Source organism: Prionailurus bengalensis, chromosome E2 (genome assembly GCF_016509475.1).
Source record: "Prionailurus bengalensis isolate Pbe53 chromosome E2, Fcat_Pben_1.1_paternal_pri, whole genome shotgun sequence".
Lineage (NCBI taxonomy): Eukaryota > Metazoa > Chordata > Mammalia > Carnivora > Felidae > Prionailurus > Prionailurus bengalensis.
The window spans coordinates 14,128,820-14,156,112 of NC_057352.1; the positions used below are offsets into that span (position 1 = coordinate 14,128,820).

The 27,293-nt window shown below is 48.7% G+C and overlaps 1 protein-coding gene across 1 annotated transcript; it reads left to right on the top strand.

Moving 5' to 3' along the window:
- The first annotated feature begins 11,786 nt into the window (after positions 1–11,786).
- On the top strand, positions 11,787–26,980 carry LOC122494013 (cytochrome P450 2B11-like). Its single transcript, XM_043598849.1, has 9 exons — positions 11,787–12,027; positions 15,352–15,514; positions 15,661–15,810; positions 17,450–17,610; positions 19,375–19,551; positions 19,846–19,987; positions 21,732–21,919; positions 22,119–22,260; positions 26,245–26,980. The coding sequence occupies exons 1-9, from the start codon at positions 11,857–11,859 to the stop codon at positions 26,433–26,435; spliced, it is 1,485 nt and encodes a 494-aa protein (XP_043454784.1). The 5' UTR covers positions 11,787–11,856; the 3' UTR covers positions 26,436–26,980.
- The last annotated feature ends 313 nt before the right edge of the window (positions 26,981–27,293 follow it).

Sequence of the window (27,293 nt, forward strand, 5' to 3'; positions counted from 1 at the left end):
AGTTTTCTTTTCAAAATTTCCTGATAGCTACTGCTGAAAGGCATCTTGCCCTCATAAGAACCACATGGGTCAGTCCAACCACAACACTGATGATTGACAGATGGAGATTGCACAGAACAGCAGGACATTTCAAGTCCCAGCTTCCCCACCTACTAGCTGGTTAACCTCTTTGGTTTCCTCAACTGTAATATGGAGAGAACAGTAATCACCTCTTGAAGCTGTGGGAACACTGAATGACCTAATAACTGTAAAATATTGACAACATTGCCTGGCATAGAGTCAGTGGTTAATAAAGGCCAGCTATTTTGGGGGCACCTGGGTGGCTCAGGCGGTTAAGCGTCTGGCTCTTGGTTTTGGTTCAGGTTATGATCTCATGGTTCGTGGGTTTGAGCCCTACAAGGGTCTCTGTTCTGACAGGAGCCTGCTTGGGATTCTCTCTCCTCTCCCTCTCTCTCTGCCCCTCCTCAACTCGTGCTCTCTCTCTGTCTCTCTCTCAAAAAAAATAATAAAAATTAATAGATAACTTAAAAAAAATAAAGGTCAGCTATTTTGGTTGTTTGAAAGACCTACAATTCTAACATTCAACCTATTTATGCTATTAATGATTTAGTTTTAAAGCCTCTAAATCTTTTTTTTTTTCCTAGATAGCTAGGCTGTAAAGTCAAAGTGCATTTTTTTTTTTACTTAAAAAAATTTTTGTAATGTTTCTAATTTATTTTTGAGAAAGAGAAAGAGCACGAGCGGGGGAGGGGCAGAGAGAGAGAACGAGATACAGAATCCGAATCAGGCTCCAGACTGAGCTGTCAGCACACAGCCCAATGTAGGGCTCGAATCCATGAACTGTGAGAATAGGACCTGAGCCAAAGTTGGATGCTTTACTGACCTACCCACGTGCCCTAAAATCAAAGTGCATTTAAGAGTCTCTTATATTTTGGCTCCCTCCCTCTCTAACCTTTATTTTTTCCTTCCCCTCCCCCATGGTACTCAGGAGGGCACCTGATGGGATGAGCACTGGGTGTTGTATGGAAACCAATTTGACAATAAATTTCATATTAAAAAATAAAAATAAAAAGCAATTGTATAAAGCTGCAAAAAAAAGTGCATTTAAACCAGAGACAATATAATTCATTATCTTCACTAGGATTGTTTTCAGAGCAAAAGAGATGCTATTAATAATTAAGCCAGGGGCACCTGGGTGGCTCAGTAGTTGGGGCCTGAGACTCTTGATCTTGGGGTTGTGAGTTCCAATCCCACGTTGGGTGTAGAGATTGCTTAAAAATACAATATATTGTTTATTTATTATTATTTTAATATTTTTTTTATTGTTGAGAAATAGAGCGTGAGTAGGGGAGGGTCAGAGAGAGGGAGACACAGAATACAAAGAAGGCTCCAGGCTCCAAGCTGTCAGCACAGAACCTGATGCAGGGCTCGAACTTATGAACCCCGAGATCATGACCTGAGCCCAAGTCCCATGCCCAACTGACTGAGCCACCCAGGCACCCCTATAGTATTTTTAAATTAAGGCATGTACATGGTTAAAAAAATTTTTTTTAATGTTTATTTTTGAGAGAGACAGATTGCAAGCGGGGAAGGGGCAGAGAGAGAGAGAGAGAGAGAGAGAGACAGAATCCAAGCTCTGAGCTGTCAGCACAGAGCCCGATGGGGAGCTCACTCACAAACTGTGAGCTCATGACCCGAACCGAAGTTGGATGTTTAACCGACTGAGCTACCCAGGCACCTGTACATGTTTTTATTAAAAAAAAAAAAAAAAAAACTTTTAAGTTTATTTATTTTGAGACACACACACACACACACACACACAGCAGCATGAGTGTGGGAGGCACGGAGAGAGAGGGAAAGAGAGAATCCGTGCTGTCAGCACATGGAGCCCAATGTGGGGCTAGATCTCATGAACTGTGAGATCATGAACTGGGTGGAAATCAAGAGTTGGATGCTTAACCAACTGAGCCACCAGGTGCCCCTGTTTTTTAGAGATGGTGCTATTGCACACTTAACAGACTATAGCATAGCATAAGTGGAACTTTGAAATGCACTGGGAAACCAAAATATTAATTTGACTCATTTTATTGCCTTAGTAGCTTTATTGCAGAGGTCTGGAACTGCACCTGCAATACATCCAAGGAAGGCCTGTTTTTCTGCTGTAACTCAAGCCTGGAGAGGGCGTCTGAAGGGGGCTTCTCAGAAACAGATCCAGGCCTGGGGCATCTGGGTGGCTCTGTTGGTTAAGCTTGTGACTTCGGCTCAGGCCATGATCTCGTGGGCCGTGGGTTCGAACCACACATCAGGTTCTATGCTGACAGCTCAGAGCCTGGAACCTGTTTCAGATTCTGTGTCTCCCTCTCTCTGTGACCCTCCCCCATTCATGCTCTGTCTCTCTCTGTCTCTTGAAAAATAAATAAATGTTAAAATTTTTTTTAAAAAAAGGAAAGGAAAAAAAACCCCAGATCCAGGCCTGGGTATATATCCAAAATATGTGAAAGCAGACAGAGACTTGGAAAGATAGTTGTATGTTCGTGTTCATAACAGCGTTATTCACAATAGCCAAAAGGTGGAAGCAACTCAGGTGTCCATCAACAGATGAATGGGTACACAAAATATGGCCTATCCATACAACAGAATATTACTCACCCTTAAAAAAGCAAGAGAGTCTGAGATGAGCTAGAACATGGATGAACCTTGAGAACATTTTGTTAAGTGAAACATACCAGTCACAAAAGGACAAATACTGTATGGTTTTTCTTTTTCTTTTTAATTTTTGATGTTTTATTTATTTTTGAGAGAGTGCAAGTGGGGGAGGGACAGACAGAGGGGGTCAGAGGATCTGCAACAGGTTCTGTGCTGAGACTAGCAAGCCTGATATGGGGTTTGAACTCATGAACTGTGAGATCATGACCCGAGCTGAAGTCGGATGCTCAACTGACTGAGCCACCCAGGTGCCCTTGGTTTTTTTTACATGAGCTGATTCACAGAGACAGAAAGAGTGGCCCTTACCAGGGGCTGGAGGGAAGGAGAAAGGGGAGGTGATACGTAATGGGTAAGAGGTTCAGTTTTGCAAGGTGATGAGTGTGGGAGATGGATGGTGGTGATGGTTTCACAAAACGTGAAGGTACTTAATGCCGCCTAATTGTACACTTAAAAATGGTTAAAATGGTAAATTGTATGTTAGCACAATGTAAAGAAAGGAGGAGGAGGAGGAGGAAGAGGAGGAGGAGGAGGAAGAGGAAGAAGAGGAAGAAGAAATAGATCTAGACCTTCTGACCCTCCTCCAGCCATGCCCAGGAGGAGGGAGGAGCCTGTGGGCTGAGGGTTCCTGCTTTCCTGGAACCCATGACTCTGCTGTGGACTTTCCCTTTGGGACTGTAGAATTCCCTGTCTGATGGCCTCAGATGCCTCTTCTCTAGGTCCACCCTCCAAGGGCAGTCTACGTCTTTGGCGTGTGCACACCTTGACTTGAGGGATGGTCAAGAGGTAGCTGGATATGGGTGTGGACAGAGCTTGGGACATATGGGCTGGGGGACAGGACAGAGCTGTAAGTGGGAAGGAAACAGAGGTGGGTCTGGGGCAGGGTGACTCTCTCTGAATGGTCACATCCCCTTGAGGAGCTCAAGATCATCCAGAACTCCAGAGAACATCCAGATCAAAGCTTGCTTTCCAGGTTGTTGGGAAGGGTTCTTTGTCAGGGAAGGAGAAGGCAAGCTTTCCTGGGTGGTTGTTGGTTGATGTGATGTTGCCAAACACTCAGAGAAGGCGGGACCTTCCTTGGTGTTCTGCCTTGTGTGGGGGAAGCTAAGGTGGCCACGGCCACCCAGGCCTGCTTTGTGACTGAGATGCTCACTTCTAGCCCCTGCGAATGTCCACTGCTAATGGATCAGAGCTGATTGATTTCTAAGAATCGAAGAAAGGCCTTTGGCCAAAGGGAGCTACCTCACCGAGTCGGTGGTCTCCCCCAGAGGAAGCCACATCCAGCCACTGGTTGATGCAGGAGTATGAAGCCAGCCCCTTGCTTCAGTTTGGGACAGCTCCACATGGGACTGACTGGGTCCTCTGCGCATCCGGGTCACAGTCCGCCACCACCTGTGGCCCTGACTTCCCTGCAGGTGTCATTATGTGCACCTCCATCTCAGAGTCTGTTTCTAGGGATCTGATCCAAGACATTGTGTGCTCACTGATTGTAGTGATGGACCTGGGACTTCTCTCTCTAGGCAATTCCCTTAAGGCCAGGAGCCTCATCTCTCTTTCATGGTGACATCTCCACTACTCCTTCCCCCTGACAGACACAATGCCCCACTTGGACCAAACCAGACAGAGTATAAAAATTATACAGTCCCGGATAAAGTGTACAAAGAGTTGTTCACTTGGGGGCCAGGGAAGCCCTCCCTGAGAAGGTGATTTCTGAGCAAGTTCTGAAGGAGAGGAGAGGGTGAGCTGCGAGGGTGTCTGAGGGAAGGGCAATCTAGGTAGGAGAACAGGCAGTGAGTGCAAAGGCCCTGAGGTGAGAAAGCCCTGGAATATGCAAAGATAATGAGGAGGCTGAGTGTTCTGGAGTGAGCTAGGGAGACAGAGTAGGAGATAAACTCAGAGGGGGGTCTGGAGGCCATGCAGGGTCATTTGGTTTTTACTCAAAGTGAGATGGGAGCCGGGGGGAGTTTTAATCAGAGGAAGGATGTGACCCAACAAGTTATATTAGATCACTCTGGCACTGGCATTGACAACAGACATCTGGTTGTAATAATAATCAAATACCTAAAAATGTTGAGCCTTTACTATGTACCAGTAAGCCGCTGGATCATGGAGGCAGTACTATTGTGTCCACTGTATGGAAGAAGAGAGCAAGTCTCAGAGAGGTTGAGTCACTTGTCCAGAGTAACAGAGCTGGGAACTGGAGGTGCAGGGATTCGAGGGGACTCCAGAGCCCTAGATCTTAACTGTGGCACTTTGGTGCTCCATCAGGGAGCTGGCAATCTCAGCCCTGGTTGGGTTGAAGGAGGTCAGGTGGGGATCAGGCTCTGGAAGGACCCAGGAGCCAACACTCCCCAGTCTGACAGCCCTACCTAGGAGATCTGAAACACCAGCTGAACTCAGAGGACCCACACTCAGCCTATACCTTGAGGATGTGGTATCCCCAGAACTGGGTGTCCTGGTTGACAGCATGGGGCACACCCAGAGGCAGGATGTCTAGGAACTTAAGGAGCTCGTGGAGGACAACATCTGTGTCTGGCATCCAGGCCCCGTCCCCCAGGCAGGGTAGTCTCTCTGGCCTCATGACTCAGTCAGTCTCTCACTCTATGAGCTCCATTCAGAAAAGGGTGGGAAAAAGTTCTGACCAAGGGAAGGCTTATTGCCTTGGGCATCTATCTCCACCCTCAGCATCCCAGTCTTCAAGCCCACGATTGTGATTGCGTTAACAACAGTCACCCTGCATCCTCTCAAATGATACTCTCCCCATCCCCCAGCAATGTGCTGGGAGTCCCAGGTCCTTGTACCCAGCCTGCTGACTTCAGGCTGAAAGTCTGAATACTTTAGAGGGATCAAGAGCCCATATGTGAGGGCGGTATTGGTGGTCTCCATCCTGGCAAAAAAAGATGTCACGAGCAGAACTGAACAAATTCTCTTGGCTGAATTGTGTGCGTGGGTCCCCTTGCTTCTACACACAAAACCACACAATGCCAGAATCAGAGAGAAGCCAAAAGAAGCCATCTATCTAGACCAGGGACGGCAGACAAATGGCATTCCTTAGTACACTTCCACTTCCTTGGTCTTTGTCCACAGCAGGCATTATCAATCAATCTCAGCACTCTTTTTTTTTTTTTAATGTTTATTTATTTTTGAGACAGAGAGAGACAAGCATGAACGGGGAAGGCGCAGAGAGAGAGGGAGACACAGAATTGGAAGCAAGCTCCAGGCTCTGAGCCATCAGCCCAGAGCCCGACGCGGGGCTCAAACTCCCGGACCGCGAGATCATGACCTGAGCTGAAGTCGGACCCTTAACCAACTGAGCCACCCAGGCGCCCCTCAATCTCAGCACTCTTGTGCACTAAACCTCAGAATCTTTCTTAGACTCTCATGAAACGAACGTTGACACATGAGATGAAGCCCATTTATAGTCCTAGATCTAGACCAAAACCTCTGTTATCAGGACATCAATTTTACTGATGGAAAACCCGAGATCCAGAGATGTGGGGAAAACTACCTGGTCACGCAGGCAACTAAAAGGTAGAGTGGGGGATTTGGGACCCAGGTCCCCTGAGTCCCATCCAAGGATGCGCCAAGACCCTCAGCCCCCACAGATCCCAGAATGGAATGAATCTTACTCCAAGGCTCCCCTGCTCCCCATGTGGATGGGAAAGGTGTCAGTGAAGATCCAGGGAGAAAGGGGCCCTGGAGAGAAAGTATCTTGGTACCTGTTGCTCCCTCTCCCTTGAACACTGTTCCCCACCATTCTTCTCACTTCTCCTGGGTCATGCCTATTTATCACTTGGGTCTCAAATTAGATGGAGTCTCCTCCAGAAAGCCTTCTCTGACCTCCAGACTGGCAGGCACTGCTTGAGCTTCAGCTCTGACCCCTCTCCCCGAGCCTCCCTACCCCCCAACACTGTCCATGAGCCAAACGCTGAACTGGCCACTGAAAACACCAAACAGATTAGGCCCTTGCCCTGTAGGAACCAGAATTTGTACATCTGAAAATCTGCCTCCTGCCCCTCAGTCTTCACTTCCACTTCTGAAGACCTCTGTTTATTGTTGATTCTGTGGTGCATTTGGTCCATATTCTTGTTTAATGCTTGTAACAATTTGGGAAACATTTACGACTCCCCATTTTATAGATGAGGGAACTGAGGTCCATCAGGGAGGACAGCCACTTGCCAAGACTTACACGTGGTAGAACTTGCTTTTAAATTCAGGTGTACAGGGGGGCGCCTGGGTGGCTCGGTCGGTTAAGCGTCCGACTTCGGCTCAGGTCATGATCTCACGGTTCCGTGGGTTCGAGCCCCGCGTCGGGCTCTGTGCTGACAGCTCAGAGCCTGAAGCCTGTGTCAGATTCTGTGTCTCCCTCTCACTCTGCCCCACCCCCGTTCATGCTCTGTCTCTCTCTGTCCCAAAAATAAATAAATGTTGAAAAAAAATTTAAAAGAAAAAGAAAATAAAAAAAGAAAATGTTAAGGCAGACACAGAATAAAGACACATGATGTAGAAAGCAATAAAGCGGGCATCAGATTTCTCATCAGACACAGTACAGCTAAGAAAACACTGGAGCCACATCTTAAAATCCGACATGGCAAACCTCTAAATCTAGAATTCTACATCCAGCTAAAAATCTTCTATAAACAAAGACAAGACACAGGTGTTTTCAGATACACCAACGTTAAGGAATTCCTCACCAGCAGCCCTGTACCCCCAGAAATGTGAAAGGGAGTCCCCCAGGCAGAGGGAAAATGATATCAAATGGAAACATAGGGATCTACACCAAAGAATGAAGAACCTGGACATGTAATTGTAATAGGCAATAGGTAAGATTTTCCCCCCAACTATCTAAATCTTTTAAAAAGATATTTGAATGTTTAAATAAGATAGTTACAATGTAGTGTGAGGCTTACAGCATATGTACAAATAATCCATGTGAAAACAGTAGCCCAGAGCTCCAAATATTTTATGAGATATGTGACGTGACATAATACTACCTGAACAGAGACTACGACAAGGTAAGGATGTATTCTGTGAACACTAAAGCAACCACAAAGATAAATCAAACAGTTGAAGCCAGTAGGCCAGTGAAGGAGATTAAAGGGGATTTGTTAAAAAAACAAAACAAAACACACACACACACAAAAAAAACCCCAAAAAACATTAAGTTCAAGATGTATGCTGTCAACCACAAAAGTAAGCTAGGAGACAAAATGGAATTATGGAAACTATGTGATCCCAAAGAAGTCTGAAAAAGAAGAAAGAGAATGAAGAGCAAACAGATACCAGACTGAACACCGAGAAACATCTCTGATCATATTCAGTGCAGACGGTTGGAACACCCAAATGAAAAGGTCTGGGAATGGAGGGGAACAAAAGCAAGACTTAACAATATGCCGCCCACAAGAAACCTAGTTGAGATGCAAAGACACAAGTAAATTAAAAGGGAAGGATGGGGGTGGGGGGAAGGCACCGTAGCAATGCTAATCAGAAGAAATCTCAAAAGGGCTAATATTAGTATCAGAAGAATCAGATTTCTGAGAAAAGAATCTTACCAGGGATAGAGAAAGCTATTTCATGATGATAAAAGTCAATTCATCAAGAAGACATGACAGTCCCAAAGGTGTATATGCTTGAAAACTGAGCTTTAAAATGCATTCAACAAAAACAAATAGAACTGCAAGGGGACACAGGCAAATCTCAGTTATACTCAGAGATGGGATTACCCCTCTTTTAATAACTGATAGAACAAAGGGGGTGGATATTCAGCAAGGATATAGTAGCAGAGAACAGCACTACCAAACACTTTACCCGAGTGACATTTATTGCACACTGAACCCTGCAAGGGCAGAACACATTGCTTCCATGTCTTGGCTCTTGTAAATGATGCTGCAATCGGCAATATGTTTGTGTGTGTGTGTGTGTGTGTGTGTGTGTGTGTGCGCGTGTGCGCACGCATGCTTGCCCAGGCAGATATCTTTTTGAGTCAATGTTTTCTTTAGATAAATGCCCAGAATTGCAATTGTTGGACCCTATGGTTCATTTATCTATGTATCTATCTATCATCTGTCTACCTATGTATCTATGTATCTATCTATGTGAGGCGGAGGCGGGGGGGGGGCGGGGAGAGGCAGAGGGAGAGAGAGAGTCCCAAGCAGGCTCCTTGCCCAGAGCGGAGCCCAACACAGGGCTCGACCCCATAACCCTGGGATCACGACCTGAGCCGAAATCAAGAGTTAGATGCTCAACCAACTGAGCCAACCAGGTGGCCAGGGTATTTCTATTTGTAATTTTTGGAGGGACCTACCTACTATTTTCCACAGTGGCTGCACCAGCTTACAATCCCACCAACAGTGCACGAGCGTTCCCTTTTCTCCACATCGTCGCCAACACCTATGTTTCTTGTCTTTTTAATAACAGCCATTCTAACAGGTGTGAAGTGATGTCTCGTTGTGGTTTTGACTGGCATTTCCCTGATGATGAATGATGTTGAACACATTTTCATGTATTTGGCATCCTTATCATTGGCCAAGTGATTGCAACACTGGCCTATTTATATAGTCCAGGATAATCTCCCCATTTGACAATCCTTCATTTAATCCCATCTCCAAAATCTCTTCTACCATTTTAGGTAACACTCACAGGTTATGGGGATTAGGACAAGGACGTATTTGAGAGGCCACTATTCAGTTTACCCAGACTGCAAAATAATGAATACCTAGTGGAAAGAAGGTAGGCAAAAAAGTGTATACCATATGATTCTATTTAACAGAAAATTTACAAAGTGCAAGCTAATCTCTAGAGACAAACAGCAGATCAGTGGTTGCCTGGGAAGGGGATTAAAAATGGGGGAGGGAGAGGAGTGCCTGGGTGGCTCAGTTGGGTGAGCACTGGACTCTTGATCTTGGCTCAGGTCATGATCTCACAGTTCGTGGGTTTGAGCCCCATGTCGGGCTGCACTGTGTCACCACGGAGCCTGCTTGGGATTCTCTCTCTCTCTCTCTCTCTCTCTGCCCCTCCCCTACTCCTGCTCTTTGTCTGTCAAAATAGATAAATCAACATTAAACAAACAACCAAACCCCCCAACTTTTCCACAGCTGGCAGCCCCACTTGTGCCCCCTGCAGACTCTGTCCCCATGTTTCTGTATCTCTGCCTCTCTCTTGCTCTTCTGTTCTCTTGCTGTTTCTTTTGTCCCTTCCCTTCCTCTGCCTCCATCCCTACACTATATTCCTTGTCTATTTCTTGGCTTCTCCCTGTCCTGCCTCTGACTCTCAGCATATCTTTTTTTGTAATCTGGTGTGTATTTCGCACTTACACAACACCTTGATTGGGACCTTGACTTTTCTTCAGAAATACTTAATCTGTGTTTAGATTTCATGAAATTTGTAACTGAAAAACTAGGTTCACATACCCAAGTTGCTCCAAATGTACTTGTAAGTTTTCTAATCACTGAAGTGAGTATCAATACTAACTAAAATTAAGTTTCACATTTTCTGCTAGCCATGTTTCGAGTGCTTAATAGTTGCATGTGGCAAGTGGCTACCATATTGAATGATGCAGTTCTAACCTGCCGTTGTGTCCCTCAGTAAAACTGTCCATCTCTCTCTGCCTCACTCTCCCCATTTATAAAGTGGGGATAAGAAACCGTACCTACCTTAAAGGGTGAGGATTCAGTGAGTTAGTCTGTGTAAGGCACTTTATGGCTCTCCTTCAGTGACACCCGGGGCTTGAATGGGGCCATGGCTCAGTGCCAGATACACAGCCAGGTCCTGGGTCAGGAAAGTCCATGGTGGCACCTCTCCCACATCAACGAAGTTAGGGCTCCACCCGTGAATTCAAGATATCGGGACTATCCGTCCTTTTCTCCTGGATCAGAAGGATATGATTCAACCTCTGAGGCCAGGGTCCTGCAGCCTGCAAAGGGTTTGTCCAACATTGCAAGATAGACGTCGCCTCGTGCCCCCCCCCCCCCCCCCCCGGTCTCTTTTGAGGGAGAGAGTGACAGAGTGAGGTGGAAAGCCAGGCTCAGAGCACGACAGGTGGATGTGGCCACATTCATTTACATCCTGGGCAAATCTGGACTGAGCCTGCCGGAGGCCCAGAGGCCCAGCGTGATGATGGAGACACACATGAGCCCAGGGAACATCAATCAAAATGCACCCAGTCCCTGCAATACGGGAGCTGAGAGTCTAAAGGCAGAAACAGAGACACCAAGATAGTGAGAGATGGCAAGAGATAGAGTCACATAAGACTGTTCCAGAGGGTCAGAGAAATGTCCTGCACTGTAAAGGCAGAGCCAGAGGCAGGGACAGAAGTGCCAGGCACTGCTCAGAGCAATCAGAGAGCCAGGGGTAGGCGTGGGGGTGGGGAGGGACCTGAACGCTGCACCCGCCAGGCCTCCGTCTCTATCCCTCTCTCTCTCTGAGTCTCCCCAGTTCTGTGCTTCTCCCCTCCTCCTGTCGTCATCATCACTCTCATCAGTGGCTGTCACTGGGGGGGGGGGGGGGGGGGGGGGGGGGGGGGGGGTGGAGGTAGACACCGGGCACCTAAAAGTCCCACACAGACAGGGACCGCGAGACGCACAAACAACGCAGGCACACCCAGACTAACGCACGGAGACGTGCACCCAGATGCACACAGCCTTTCCCAAATGAATCCACACAAATACATGTAAGCCCCCACACATGCAAAAACATATATGCAACCTCATGCAGACGCATACACAGAAAGACGCCAGCACGTTCACGTGAATACAAACACCACTCTGCACATAAACTCCTTCCAGCACACGCACAGACGCAAGGAGGCGTAGGAAAACGTACGCAAGCGCGAGCACGTCAAGGCGAACGCGCATGCTCACCCATAGCCGCAAAGCAAATACGCCCAATGTGTGCACCAGGCACATGCACTCTTGTGGACTTTGGAATCGCTACCACCTGGTCTCTGCCAACATGTACAGGGTTGTGTGAGCCGGAAGAATGGGACGTCCCATACTTGAAAAAGCACATCACTCTTTCAAGTTCACACTCCTGGACATGATGAGAAGGGAGGCGGGGAGTGAATACAGTTACATAACTGGGTGGGGCAGCCAGCTCAGGATAAAAAGCCCAGATCAATCAAGGCTGAAGTTGGGACAAAGACAGTTGGGCCCGGCCATGGAGCTCAGTGTCGTTCTCCTTCTTGCTGTCCTCACGGGACTCCTGCTTCTGCTGGCCAGGGACCACCCGAAGGCCCATGGCCGCCTCCCGCCAGGCCCCCGTCCTCTGGCCTTCTTGGGGAATATTCTGCAGATGGACAGAAGAGGCTTACTCAAATCCTTCCTGAGGGTGAGATGCCGATGCATGGGCTCTGAGGGTGTCTCCCTGCCCCTGGATCTGGGGATCACTCCCCAGAAGGAGTGAAGGCATCCTTTCAGGCTCCGGGTGGGGTGTATGAAGGTGGCGAGGAAGGTGCATGGAGGTGAAGCATGGTAGCTGGTGGTCAGACGGTCAGAGGCGTCCCTGCTCAGTTGAAGTGTGTGGGCACTGGCCCCGGAGTGGGTGGGTGGGTGGGCATGCGGAGGCGTCTGGGCGCAAGCCATGGGTATAGAATTTCATACTCTTCTGCCTCTGCCTGTGGAGTCTCTGGGCGCCTGCCCGGCCCTGGAAGAGAGAGAAGGCGCAGAGTCACCAACTGTAAGTTTCTCCTCTGGCAAGAAAAGAGAGCGGAGATTGGCCCAGGTGGATGCCAGGAGGAGAAGGAAGACGGGAGGAGGCACAAGGTTCTTACCAATAACGGCCACAAACAAATGTGCAGTAATGGCTGACACTGGAGTGTTTACCAGGCTCTGTATCACCGCTTTCCACGCCTGATTTTACATGTGATTATCAATTTATTTATGAATAATGTAATCTACACCGGTGCACCCTCTGGGCAACAGGAGAACTGGGTCACCGACATAACTGCCAGCTTACATACCCCAAGGCCACCACACTCCTGAATCTTGGGTTTGTCATCCCTTTGCTTTTAAGAGAGAGAATTTTCCCACAAGTGGAGGGATGGGTATGCACAGGCCCTGAGTACTTTTTACTTCAGTGCCTCCTAAGGGCACCACGCTTTTCTGTAAACTCCTGGGCTTGATTTCTTTGCTCAGATTTACATGGCTAGGATTTATCTGTATCGCCGTGGGAATTCATCAGGTCTGGCTTACCACACGCCTGCGGGCGAGGTGAGGTGCTATCCTTATCTCACAGGTACGGACCGTGAGGCTCAGCCTGGGGAAGACACTTGTCCTCAGTCACACAGCTGGGACTTCATGGAGGGAAAGCTGGGGTCTGGCACAGAGGTGTCCTCATCTCCAATGTCCTCCTGGGCCAACGCTACCTAATGATTTGGGGATCACAAATCCTTTGAGAATTTGGTTAAGCTGTGGGCTCTCTCCCCTCCAAATGTCCACAAAGATTTTTAATAAAATTTTGAGAGTTCCAGACCCCCTCAAGTTCTTCCATGGAACTTCCAGGATTCTTTAGGGGTCCATGATCCTCCATTATTATTGCATCTTTGGAGACAGGAAGGGAGAGAATGGACTAAGGGGTGTCACGATGGGACAGGTCGGAGAGGGTGGCCCCGCTCCTCCTCCATTCCCTAGTATGCTCCCAGATCTTTCTAGAGTCAGACAGATGTGGATTTTGTGTTTCAGAGTCAACTCTTACTCATTGAGTCTCAGTTTCCTCCTCTGTTAAAATGAGATGGTGATAAGAATGTGTGTCTCATAACATTAATGAGGACTGGGTGGCAGACTGCACAGAGAGCCTGGTGTATAGTACGTGCTCATTAAATGGCAGCTCTTTTGATCCATTCATTCAACAGTCATTTACAGGGCACCTTCTGTGTCCTGGGAACATTCTAGGCATTGATGATGTGGCTTTGGACAAGGCATACATGTTAAGCAAATAAGGAAATACTAGGTAGACAAGAGCTATGATTAAAAGAAAGCCAGGTGCTATTTTAGAAAGTGGTGGAGCTACTTAGATTGAATAGTGGGGGAGAGGCTCAGTCTCGCTGTGTCTGTGAGCAGACACCCTGCAAGATGTAGGAGCAAAGCACTGTAGAGAGGCAGGTGTCAGTGCAAGAACACTGAAGCGAGAGCAAGCTCGGCATGTTTGGGGGACAACATGGAGGCTGGATCTGAGGGAGGGAAGGGGCGAGGGGGAGGACAAGCAGAGGGGTGACGCAGCCACCTCATGCAGGGTGATGTGGATCAAGGTGGAGACCTCAGATCTTACCCTCAGTGCAGTGGGGCGCATTGGAGGGTTTGGAGCCGGTTAGGGGTATTAATTAATATACATTTTCATAGGGAATACTCTGGCTTCAGACTGGGGTGAGGTGGGTGGCCAACTGATCGTAAGGGGATGGGAATGGCAGTAGGGAGACCGTAAGGAGGCTCTGCAGAGATCAGTGGGAGAGATTTTGCAGTAAACGTAACCTTTTCATGATTTTAAGTCAATTTTTAGTGAGGCTTAACATGACCCCTAAAAGTGCACAAGTCGTAAACGTTCAGCTCAATGAATTCTCTCAAGCGGACATACTCATGTAGTTGACATATAGGTAAGTAACAACATGTCCTGTCCCCAGAAACCACCCTCCAGTCCCCTTCCAGTTACCACCCTCTCACTATCTTGACTTCATAGAAATAGAGTTAGGACATATGGACACTTTTGTGTCTGGTTGATTTGGCTCAACACTACGCCTGTGAGTGTCATTCAAGTCTTGGCTGTAGCGTGGGTTCTTTTTCATTGCTGCATAATTATTCCATGGCATGACTATATCGCCATATATTTATTCTCTATCAGTGTTGCTGAGAATTTTATTTGAAAAACTTCAATGGGCGCCTGGGTGGCTCAGTCTGTTAGGCTTCCGACTTTGCCTCAGGTCATGATCTCGCGGTTTGTGGGTTCAAACCCGCATCAGGCTCTGTGCTGACCGCTCAGAGCTTGGAGCCTGCTTTGGATTCTGTGTCTCCTTCTTTCTCTGCTCCTCCCCTCTTCACACTCTGTCTCTCTCTCTAAAATACATAACCAAAAGTTTTTAAAAAATCTTCAGCGAATCAGGTTGTTGGTATTTTGGTGAACCCACGTACACATTTTGGTTGGGCGTGCATCTGGGAGTGAAGTTAATGAGTCATTGAATATGCATATGTTTAGCTTCAGTAAATACCACGGAACAGTTTTGCAAATGCCTGTGTTGATGTTATGTCACGATCATCCCCGAAGCCATCATTTTCTCTTCATATCTGCCAAGCGGTTTAGGGTAGTTCTCTGGGGAAATTGTCAGGAGAAAGACAGCAGGTTGACGTTGGGTCACAGGAAGGATGACCCTTCAGTTTCAATGCTGGGGAGATCTGGTTCGACTCAAGGGTATAGGCAGAAGTAAGAGATATTTAACCATCTGTACTGCTTAGGGCACCAACCATGCAGACTCTGTCTGGGTCATGGGTTAATCCTTTAGTTGCCGGGTCCTGGGAGGGGAAGGCACCCTGGGGTGGAGGGTCTTGGGGTACTCAGTAGCTAATTGCCAATCTATACATGAGTGTTTTTATGGTTTAACAACTGGGATGGCCACATGGGTGCACATTGGCTAACAGTAACCTTGGGCGTGGATATGCTTCACAGCTCCGAGAGAAATACGGGGATGTCTTCACGGTGTACCTGGGGCCAAGGCCTGTGGTCATGCTGTGTGGGATAGAGGCCATACGGGAGGCCCTGGTGGACCAAGCTGAGGCCTTCTCTGGCCGGGGGAGAGTGTCTACTGTAGAGCAAATCTTTCAAGGCTATGGTAAGGACCTCAAAGGCACCTGGAGGGGAATGATGGAAGATGGAAATTGGGGAGGGTGAGTCTGGGAAGGGGGGATAAGAGGCGCAGAGGGGCCCGGAGTCCCCTTCCAACCCTCTTGGCAATCCAAGCCTTCCCTCCACCCCCAGGTGTGATCTTTGCCAACGGGGAACGCTGGAAGCTCCTTCGGCGATTCTCTCTGGCCACCATGAAGAACTTCGGGATGGGGAAGCGGAGTATAGAGGAGCGGATTCAGGAGGAGTGTCAGTGTGTGGTAGAGGAACTGCGGAAAACCCAGGGTGAGTCCCCGGAGAATGGGTATGCAGGGTGCGTGGCAACAGAAAGACTGAGGTGTATCTGTGGGCAGAGAAAGAGAGGCAGAGATAGAGAACGACCCTGAGAGACCATCCAACAGAGGGACAGACAGAGATGGGTAGGAATGGAACACAGGGAGCCAGAAGAGATATGGGGTGTATAGTGTCGAGAGTAACTCAAGGACATAAACTTGGTTATGTATTAGCACGCATTTCCTTGGGTTCAGGGAAACCAACCCATGGTTGACTTGTATCTGCAAGGGCAAAAATAAGACTTACATAAAAGCAGGCAAAGAGAGAAAGGGGAAAACGATAGACACTTTGAAAATGACAAAGTGGGTTTTCATTCTTCTTGGTGAACTATTGACAAGCTGTCAGTGAGCAAGGAGGGCAGCTGGGGCGTCCTGCCCTCAGGCAGCTGGGATGGGCTATCAAAGAAGCACTTCTGAGGGGGGCCTGGGTGGCTCAGCTGGTGAAGCATCTGACTCTTGATTTCGGCTCAGGTCATGATCTTACGGTTTGTGAGTTCGAGCCCTGCGTCCAGCTCTGCACTGACAGCACAGATTCTCTCTCTTTCCCCCTCTCTCTTTGCCTCTCCCCCACTCATTCTCTCTCTTTCTCTCTCAAAATAAATAATTAGACTTAAAAAAAAAGAGAGAAGCACTTCTACTTACTTTTGGATTCTCCATATAAGGGTGTTTATGAGACATAAAGATGACAGGGTCCTTTCATAAGAGATTTTGAGAGGTAAATGTACAGGCTGGGAGGGAGAGGCAGAGGCAGAGACATAGGGAGCAATAGAGGACTAGGGGCAGCAGACCATGAAGACAGACTCAGATGGAAAAAGAGCGACTCAGATGGAGAGAGATAGGGAAGGGAAAAGAGACACAGATAGAGAAATGGAGACAAAGAGAGACTGGAAGAGACCGGGAGAAGCAAAAAGAAACCAAGGCAGAGAGAAACCAAGGTAGAGAAAATGAGACTGACAGACAAGCTCAGGAAAGGGTGTGCAGGGGAGCAAGAGAAGACGGACAGGTGAGACCCGCAGAGAGAGGCTGATGCCATGACACTTCCGGGTGGGTGCACAGTCCCTGCTCCCCTCCCATCCAGGGAGGTCAGGATGTATACAGACATCAACCATCAAGTGCAGAACGATTCCCTGGAGACCAAAGAGCCCTGGAGGTGGAGAGAAGAGATGAAGGGAGGGGATGACAGACAAGGGACAGGGAGAGCAGAGCTTTTAAACTTGCACATGTGATTGACTGAACACCTGCCCTGCACCCATCTGCCCCTGGGACTTAACTACCTGCCCCCAGAGTCAGAGCTGAGGCCTGAGAGGGACCCACCACACAGCCTCCATAGCCCGACGACCCTGGAGACAATAACAGACCAGCACTTTCCCCCCAGGGTTGTGGTGGGAATTTAGTAAAATAATACATGAAGTGCTTAGAACAGGATCTGGCTGGCCCATCATTTGGGCTGGTGAACGTTAGCGGTTCCTGTTCCTGCTTCTTTGTCATCACTGAGCGAGGGAGGGCAGTCACATGGAATTGGGGCAGTGGTCAAGTGCTCCCAAGGCCTTTGTTTGAGTCCGTGTCCCATGACCTGTGCCTCCTCCTCCTAGGAGCCTTCCAGAACCCCACCTTCCTTTTCCACTCCATGACTGCCAACATCATCTGCTCCATTGTCTTTGGAACACGCTTTAGCTACAAAGATCCCAAGTTCCTGCGGTTGCTGGACTTGTTCTACCAGACCTTCACGCTCCTCAGCTCCTTCTCCAGCCAGGTCAGGGAGCTGGTGTGGGAGGCTGGTGTGTGAGGTGGATATCTAGGGCACAGGGAAAGGGGTGATCTGCTTTGGTGTCCCAGAAACGCAGCTTTGGGCTGGAAGGGGGGCACAGACAGCAGGGAGGGACAGGGACACTGAGCAGTAGAGGGCGGGAGGGACGGGAGACAGGGATGGGGAGCCTAGGATGAGGAGACAGAGATGGAAAGTCAGAGAGTCATCAAGAGAGACCAAGACATGAGGGTTTGGAAGAGGAGAGGGAAGGACAGGGCGAAAGTGACAAGGAAGAGCAGAGATCATAGACTCTGAGAGGCAGAGTGGCGGAGACAGAGGGAGAGAATAGGACTCAGACTGTCAGGCTCTCTATTCTTCTGTTCCTGATTCCTGCAAATCTTCACCTCTGTCTTTGGCAAATCTCCTCAGTTGAAGAAATTCAAGGATACGTGAAAATAAGGGACCACATTTCTTCATTTTCCCCATTTCCCCGCCCACTTTTGGTCTTTTTAAAACTATCTCCCAGATTATAAAGTAATATGCTCCTCTTTTAAAACAAAATAGTGTGGTTTCTGTTTCTCAATGAATCTGGAAATACCACGATTATACATTAAGTGTAAAAAATTAAACTGCAGAACAGTATGCCTCATTATGGTTCGTACCCAGGAGTGTATGTCAGATTTGTGTGTAGGACTGTTCCAAATGGTTAGTCACAAACTCCCATGACCTCCTGCTAGACAGTCTGATTGAAAAAGCTAGGATGGGGCCCAGAGTGAATATTTGCAACAGGTGCAGCAGGTGATTTCACTTTTCTCTTCCCACAGAGAACCACAGAGAGAGAAAAATCTAGAACGAGATTGACTAGAGAGTTATCAATGGTTATCGCTAAAAATTAAGAAAGATTGGGGTGCCTGGGTGGCTCCATTGGTTAAGTGTCCAACTTTGGCTCAGGTCATGATCTCGCAGTTCAAGTGTTCGAGCCCCGCATCGGGCTCTGTGCTGACAGCTCGGAGTCTGTGTGTCTCCCTCTCTCTGCTCCTCCCCTACTCATGCTGGCGGGCTCTCTCTCTCTGTGTCTCTCAGAAATAAAGAAACTTAAAAAATTTTTTTTAATTGACAAAGAATTTTACATTGCACTCTCCACCTTTTTTTTGCAATTATTTGCAACAGTTAGGTATTACATTAATCCTAGACAATCCAGTAGAAATATGTTCCAAAATAAATAGTCTTAAGCAGGCAGTAGGCTCATCTTGTGTATGCATCACGTTATCAATGTTTGGTGCAGCAAAGGAGATGTGAGGGGTGGAAAGAGTCAGAGAGGTCCGAGCCAAACAGATCCACTGGGCAAAGTAGGCAATAGAAGCACAGAGAGCCAACCACCTGGCTGACTCAGTGAGTAGACCAGGCGACTCCTGATCTCAGGGTCGTGAGTTCGAGCTCCACACTGGGTGTAGAGATGATTTAAAAGAAAAAAGTAGCTGCAGAGAGACAAGTGAGAAGAGACACACATGGGTAAGGAGAGGCGCCAAGGAGAGAGGTGTGGCAGCAACCAAAACAGGACGGGAGGATGAGGGAGGAAGAGACAGAAGGAGAAAAATGGGAGAACAACAGATCAAAGGAGACTTAGAATCAGTGAGTGAGAGGCAGAGACAGAAACAGAGAGGCAGAGCAAGATGAGATTCTGCCCTACCCAGGCCCCAGGAGGGCTCTCCTCCCTGTGACTCACTGACTCCACCCCAGGAGGACCTCACAGCCCCTTCTCTGCTGCAGGTGTTCGAGCTTTTCTACAACTTCTTGAAGTACTTTCCAGGTACACACAGGCAAATCTACAAAAACGCGCAGGAAATCATAGCCTTCATAGAGGACGCTGTGGAGAAGCACCGTGAAACCCTGGACCCCGGCACCCCCCGGGACTTCATCGATGCCTACCTGATCCGCATGGACAAAGTGGGGGTTGGGGGAGGGGAACAGGAGGGGCCAGGGAGGGAGGAAAAGATGGCAGCGAAGAGAAGAAGGGCGGGGAAAGGAGGAAGGGAGTGGGGAAGAGGGGAGGGAGATTGGGAAAGGGAGGAGAGACTCAGGAACCAACTGAGGGGAAGAGGAAAAAAGGGGAAAGTTGGGAGGAGAGAGGGAGAGAGAGACAGGTGGTGTGAGACCCGGCAGCAGGGGAGGGCGCCCCCAGGCAAGAGCGTGCAGCAAAGCCGCCGCTCCCCTGACACGCCCCCTACCGCTCGGATTCAGGAGAAGTCCGACCCCAACAGCGAATTCCACCATCGGAACCTCATCTGCACGGTGCTCTCCCTCTTCTTCGCCGGCACGGAGACCACCAGCAGCACGCTCCGCTATGCTTTCCAGCTCATGCTCAAGTATCCTCACGTCACAGGTGGGTGGGAGGGGACAACCGATCGAGGCAGGGGGCGGGGGCTTCTCACCCCTTTGGGAGCTGCAGAAGTGCAGCTGGGATCCTTCCTGAATGAGGGAGGAAGTGTTCACCTCCTATATATACCAGGAGCGCTGCAGGATTTGAATGAGCCCCTGACTAAGGCAGCCCCGCCGGTGGATATATGAACAATCCGTCGGTGTGTTCTCCCATCATGTAAAGACAGACTCCTCTCTCTGCCCACCCATCCATCCATTTGTCTATCCTTTTATTTGGTACCTGTATTGATTACCTTATACTCAGATTCTTTCACCTATGATTGATTCAAGGACCTAGGCTTCCATTATTTATTTGGATTAATTGATTCAATTGTTGATCTTTTGAAACAGGGATTAATGAATGAAGTACTTGTCATTGATTCATTGGCTCCTTTGTCCATGCATGCATCCATCTGCCCTATGAACTAGATTTCATTCCTTAATTCTTCCATCGGTTTTTCAATCCACCGTTCATCCATTTATTATGCATTTAATTCAGTTGATTCATCACTGATTATTTATCTGTCTTTCAGTCCCTCCATCTATTTGTTCCTTTCTTATACCTATTTTATTTTATCTATTTTTATACCTATTTCATCACTTTTTGATACCTGTTATTTCACTAATTTATTTATTTATTTATTGCTCTATAGATCTAGCCATCCATTCATTTATGCAATTGATTTACTGGTTAATCAGGTTCACTTATTTGTCTGTGGGCCATTTATTAATTAATGACCCAATAATTCATATATTGATTGATAAACAAATACATCCATCCATTCACTAACGTTCTTCCATTCATCACTCTTTCCATTCATAAGTCGACTGGCTTATGTATTCATTTATCCAGGTGTTTGTGGGTTAATCTATTGATCTATTTCATGGTTATATTCCTGAGTACCTAGCACAGTGTCTCATCTATAATACACACACAATAAATATTAGGTCATTTTCTACTCTTTTTGTTTTTAAAAAAATTTAATGTTTATTTATTTTTGAGAGAGGGAGAGAGGGGAGAGGGTGAATGGGGGAGGAGCTGAGACCGAGGGGACAGAAAATCCAAAGCAGGTTCTGTAATGACCGATGTGGGGCTCAAAGTCATGAACCTTGAGATCAGGACCTGAGGTGAGGTCAGACATTTAACCGCTTAATTGACTGAGCCACCCAGGCTCCTCTCCAGTCTTTTAAGAGGGAGAATTTTGACAGGTTTATAGCCTTGAGTTCTTAATGTGAAATTCTGTACAAAATTGTGGTGTGTGCATGTGCGCACGCACGTGAGTGTGTGTGTGTGTGTGTGTGTGTGTGTGTGTGTTTACCTGTGCCGGTGGGAAGATAATTCATAAGATTCAATAGATTTGAAAAGGTGAGAATTCTTGCTTCCCACCGCTCCCCCCCCCCCCGCCTCCCCCTCCTCCAGGCTGGTTGCTCTGAGGGGTGTCGATAACCTTACCCTTTATTACAGGTTTTTCCTGGCTCATTAGCCCACACAAAGCAGTGTCCCTGCTGAAATGTCTCTTTAAAATGAGGTTCCCTCAAACTGAGGGTTGATGGGAGTGGGAGGGCAGGGAGGGTGGGTGATGGTTACTGAGGAGGGCACCTTTTGGGATGAGCACTGGGTGTTGTATGGAAACCAATTTGACAATAAATTTCATATATTGGAAAAACTAAAATAAAATGAGGTTCCCTGGTCCCACTCTTCTGTTCAGAGAGAGTCCACAAGGAGATTGACCAGGTGATTGGCCCACATCGCTTTCCATCCCTTGATGATCGAGCCAAAATGCCATACACTGACGCAGTCATCCATGAGATTCAGAGATTCAGTGACCTCTTCCCTATTGGCGCGCCGCACATGGTCACCAAAGACACTCACTTCAGAGGGTACTTCATGCCCAAGGTGAGGCCAGCTGGGCTCCCACATTTTTCCTGTGTGGGCATCCTGGGTTCTCTTAATCTCTGCACTTGACCTGTTTTTGGTTTTATCACTAGGGCCCTCTTGGTTTTTTTGTTTGTCTGTTTGTTTGGTTTTGTTTGTTTTTAAGGGTGGGCTGAGGAAAGGAATGGCAGTGTCTGTTGACCTTGTGACTCTCCCTCAGGGCACTGAAGTATATCCCCTCCTGCACTCTGCTCTCAATGACCCACATTACTTTGAAAAACCAGATGCCTTCAACCCTGACCACTTTCTGGATGCCAATGGGGCACTGAAGAAGACTGAAGCTTTTATCCCCTTCTCCATGGGTAAGCCAGGCCTCCACTCTCTTTCCCAGACACCAGAGTGAAAGGCCACTCTCTCTTTGAGACAGTCCAGGAGAGATCTTGGTTCATTGAGCAGCTACTATATGCCAGTTGCTTTACCTTTAACCCACTTCATCTTCCCTGCAGCCCTAGACAGGGCTTAAGAAGACCACATCCCAAAGCCACATCTCGGTAAGCTGGGCCTTGGGAAAGTATTTTAACCTCTCTACACCTTGGTATAGAGATACACCTTGGTATAAAATAGCTGGTGAGCACTACTCTGAGCTTGCAATGCTTGCATTGAGCTTAGAACTGCTTGGCACAAAGTCGGTGCTCATGGATGGGATGATGATTATTATCATTAATCATAACTGTGATAAATGCTCTGAAAGGGACTTTGGGAACACAAAGAGGAAATACGGACTACTCTTGGTGGTTCGGTGAGGAAAAGCTTTCCTCGAAGCACTGGCTTCTAAGCTAAGACCTCAGGGGTGAGTATCAATCAGCCACTAGGAAGAGTGTTCCAGGCAGAGGGAACAGCAAGTCAAAGCCTGAAGGTGGAGACAGCATGGCGTATTTGAGAAATGAGACAAACCCAGGGAGCCTGGAGTGTGGATTCTAAAAGGGGAGAAGGGTGAAGATCTCAGCTGGAGGGCCTTGGAAGCTGGGGGGAGTTTGGGTTTATCTTGCTGGTACTGGGAGCCAGGAGTGGGTCTTGACATGCTCTGACCTGTCTCTTTCCCCGTTCTCCACTATGTGGCCCTGTCTTGAGAAAACCCCAATGCCCAGAATCCTCATCCTTTGGGAGAAAGGAGGACCCCCGAACCAAGGCCCTAGTCTTGAGTTCCATCAGTGACCCCAGTGACCCAGATCCCCTGGCTCTGCCCAGTGCTACGGCTTCCCTCATTTCATCTTAAGTGAGAGTTGGGGGACTTGTGGGATGGTGGGGTGGGGCCCATGATCCCATTCACTAGTCCTGCTCTAAGGTGAGAGAGAGAGGCAGAGATGTAGAGAGGGAAGGAGAGAGAGAGACAAAGAAAGAATGAGTGAGAAAAATGGAGAGAAGGACAAAGACAGACACAGAGAGAGATAATGACAGGGGACAAGTGACAGAGACTGAGTGCACACCGAGACAATACAGTGAGGAAGGGGAAACAAGAGAGAATAGGAGACAGAGAGAGAGGGGGAGGGAGAGAGTTTCAGATGGAATCAGATCCAAATGGACAGAGACAGGGAGCTTAAGATTGAAGAAAGTGGGCAAAAGAGGAAGGAGACAGAGGAGCAATGCCTGATGGGAGGTCAATCAGAGCAAAAGACTGATGCAAGATTGCCATGAGTGGAAAGAACGACAAACCAAGCCAAAAAGATGTTAGAGCCAACGGGATAGTGAAGGGTGTCCCAGTGGACAGTCCCAGGGATTGGGATTGGAAGAGAGGATGGGAGGGAGACAGTAGGAGTCAGGCTGTTCTGGAAAGAACTGGGTCACAGAACCAGTCACAGGAGAGCTAGTCTAGAGCCCTGCTCTGAGTATCTCTAAGTCCCTGTTACCTAACTTCTGATGTGCCAAAAAGATACAGACGTTTCCCCCAGAGCTGTCCACATAGGCATAATGTCTGACACCTTGACCGGTCTAGGAAATATCTGAATGGCCTTGCCATGGTGGCCAGCTTGCAGATCAAGAGCCATTGAGGTGGGGTGCCTGGGTGGCTCAATCGGTTAAATGTGGGGCTTTAGCTCAGGTCATGATCCACCCTTGGTGAGTTCGAGCCCTGTGTCAGGCTCTGTGCTCAGAGCCGAGAGCCTGCTTCAGATTCTGTCTCCCTCTCTCTCTGCCCCACCCCCCTGCTCCCACTCTGTGTATTTGAGAGAGCTCTCTCAAAAATAAGTAAACATTAAAAAAGAAAGAGCCACTGAGGTAAAGGAGGCTTTCGGTGCCTCTTCCTGGGGTTCCTACTCCCTTTGTGTTATTTCTCTTCAAGCCCATGCTTCATAACCTACTGGAGGCTCTCACACCTCTGGGAATCCAAGGAAGCAGACCCACTCACAATTCTTTTTATTTATTTATTTATTTATTTATTTATTTATTTTAATAGCACGTGAGCATGGGCTCCTGAGCAGGGTAGGGGCCGAGAGAGAGGGAGAGAGAAAATCCAAAGCAGGCTCCGTACTATTCCCGCAGAGATCAAGACCTGGGAGCCAAAATCAAGAGTCAGACACTCAACCAACTGAGCCACCCAGGTGCCCCGCCCCATTCACAATTTTAAGTGTGGTTTGGTTTTTCCCCCAAACTTTTGAAGCCCATGGCTCTCGGACTGAGATAAAATGACAACCCAGATACAGACAAACACACACAGTGCCAGATACACCCTCATGCTCCCAACCGCACACTCTCCCGCCATGCGCTCCCTGCCCCCCAATCCTCCTCACACTCTCCCCCCTCATACACTCCCCACACAACTCCCCTCCACACTCCCCTCCATACTCTCCCCACATGTTCCCCACACAACTCCCCTCTACATTCCCTCCACACACTCCTCCCACACCCCCCCACACACAGCTCCCACCCCTCCCTTTCCTCCTTACCCACTCCCCCCAACACACTCCCCACCCCAACCCCTCCCACACCCCCACACCCCCACACTTCCCACACAACTCCTCTTCACACTACCTCTCATACCCCCACACACAGTCTCCCCCCTATACTCCCCTCCCATTCCCCCCTACCCACTCGGGGCCAACACACTCTCTGCCCCCACCCCTCCCCACACCCCTGCCCAGCTCTCACCCCACACACTCCCCACACAACTCCCCTCCACACTCCCCTCCATACTCTCCCCACATATTCCCCACACAACTCGCCTCTACATTCCCTCCACACACTCCTCCCACACACACCTCCTGCCCCTCCCTTTCCTCCTTACCCACTCCCCCCACACACTCTCCACCCCCACCCCTCCCCACACCCTCACCCCCCCACACTCCCCACACTCCCCGCACATACTCCCCACACACAGCTCCCACCCCTCCCTTTCCTCCTTACACACTCCCCCCAACACACTGCCCACCCCCACCCCTCCTCACACCCCGGCCCCCCCCACTCCCCACAAATTGCTCTCCACACTCCCCACACAACTCCTCTTCACACTGCCCCCTGTACTCCCCCCACACTTTCCCCCCCCAATTATCCCTCCCATTCCCCCCTACCCACTCCGGGCCAACACACTCTCCACCCCCACCCCTCCCCACACCCTTCCCCAGCTCTCACACCACACTCCCCACACAACTGCCCTCCACATTCCCCCACTTCCTCCACACACACACACCCACACTCCCCCCCACACCCCGTACACTCCCTCCCACACAAACTGCCCACCACACATACATTCCCCACCACAGGTACACACACTCCCCACCAGACACACACTCCCCACCCCACCCCACACACACTTCTTACCACACACACCCAGAAATAAACACAAACAATATCTACACCTATAGTATCTTTAGTACAGGCCAGGTGCTAGTCTGAGAATTTTTACAAATATTAATTTCTTTACCTTCATAATAGTCCTTTGAAATAAGTACCATCGTCCTCATATTAGAGATGAAGGACATTAAAAATGTTGTCAGAAATGTGCACACACCTGCACATGTGGAGGCAGACACACACACACACAAACACACACACACACACACATCTAACCTAAAGTGAGTGTTTATTCTCCAAGTGGCCACTGAAGCCTCTGGAAATCTCACAGAAGCTACAAACTCTCCTGGAAAAACGTGCAAGGCACCTCCACCCAAACGTTAGCCCTTGGTTTCAGAGGGCTCGGGATGCCCCTAAAACACCACCCTGGATTGCAGGTTGAAGGCCAGTCCCATACAAATCTGTTGTTGATGGACACAGATGTCTGGGCTTTGGGATGTGACCGGGCAAGGGATGTGCATCGGCTCTGTGCCCACATTGGTGACCTTCTGTGTTCACAGGGAAGCGCATTTGTCTTGGTGAAGGCATCGCCCACATGGAATTATTCCTCTTCTTCACCACCATCCTCCAGAACTTCTCTGTGGCCAGCCCTGTGGCCCCCGAGGACATCGACCTCACACCCCAGGAGAGTGGCATAGGAAGAGTGCCCCCAGTATACCAGATCAGCTTTCGGTCCCGCAGAGGGGACTGAGAGAAGGGCCTCAAAGCATCCCAGGATCAGGAAGTATTCCCACCTCTGCAGAAGCCAGTTCCTTGACTGGCCCTGGGTCTTCCTGCTGCTGAGAGACCCACCACAAGCCAGTGTCTCCCCCCTCCTCGGTTGCTGCCTCTGTGGGAGAGTCCTTTCTGCAGCCTCATCTCAGACCATCACTCTGCAGCTCTTGTATAGACTCATGGAAGTGTTTTCCTTTCCTTTGTTAACAGAGTTCCCAGTGTGGTGTATATATAGAAGCTGGGGGCTAAGATGGGAGACTTGACTCAGATGCTCTTTGCATTTGTGCCTCCCAGGCCACGGCTTCCCCCAGGGGCTTCTCCCTTCCTCAGAACAACCACAGTCTCCATTTAGCAACTGTTTGCGCTCCATGATCTGTACATACATGACCTCCCTGGAATCCTCTAGCAGTCACTCCCCATTCCCCCTTCCCCTCAGCTCCTGGCAACCACCAATCTGCTTTTGGTCTTTATGTATTTGCCTATTCCGTGTGATTCATGCAAATGGAATCATACAATACGTGCTCTTTTGTGTCCGGCTTCTTTCACTTGGCATAATATTTTGGGGTTCATCCACATTGTAGACCATTGCTTGTACGCTGCCATCCCCATTCTTACTGAATTTCCCTACTTCCGTCCCTCTATGCAAGGGCCTCCTCGGCCCCTTCAGCTGCATGATTCTCCCCTGGTGCCTTGGATTCCCTGGTATTCCCCTTCAAATCCCCTGAGACTGAAACAAACATTCAAATCCTGACATCCCCTGGGAAGATGGTGATCCATGCCATCTTACATGAGACCCACTTGTTGTCAGGTCACTAGGGATCCTTCTAGAAGATGA

Excerpts from the sequence above, each read along its gene's own strand:
- LOC122494013 (XM_043598849.1), top strand. The coding sequence starts at position 11,857 with ATGGAGCTCAGTGTCGTTCTCCTTCTTGCTGTCCTCACGGGACTCCTG. Across the intron at positions 15,515-15,660 it reads GCAAATCTTTCAAGGCTATG|GTGTGATCTTTGCCAACGGG; the intron begins GTAAGGACCTCA and ends CTCCACCCCCAG. Across the intron at positions 19,988-21,731 it reads CAAGTATCCTCACGTCACAG|AGAGAGTCCACAAGGAGATT; the intron begins GTGGGTGGGAGG and ends TCTTCTGTTCAG.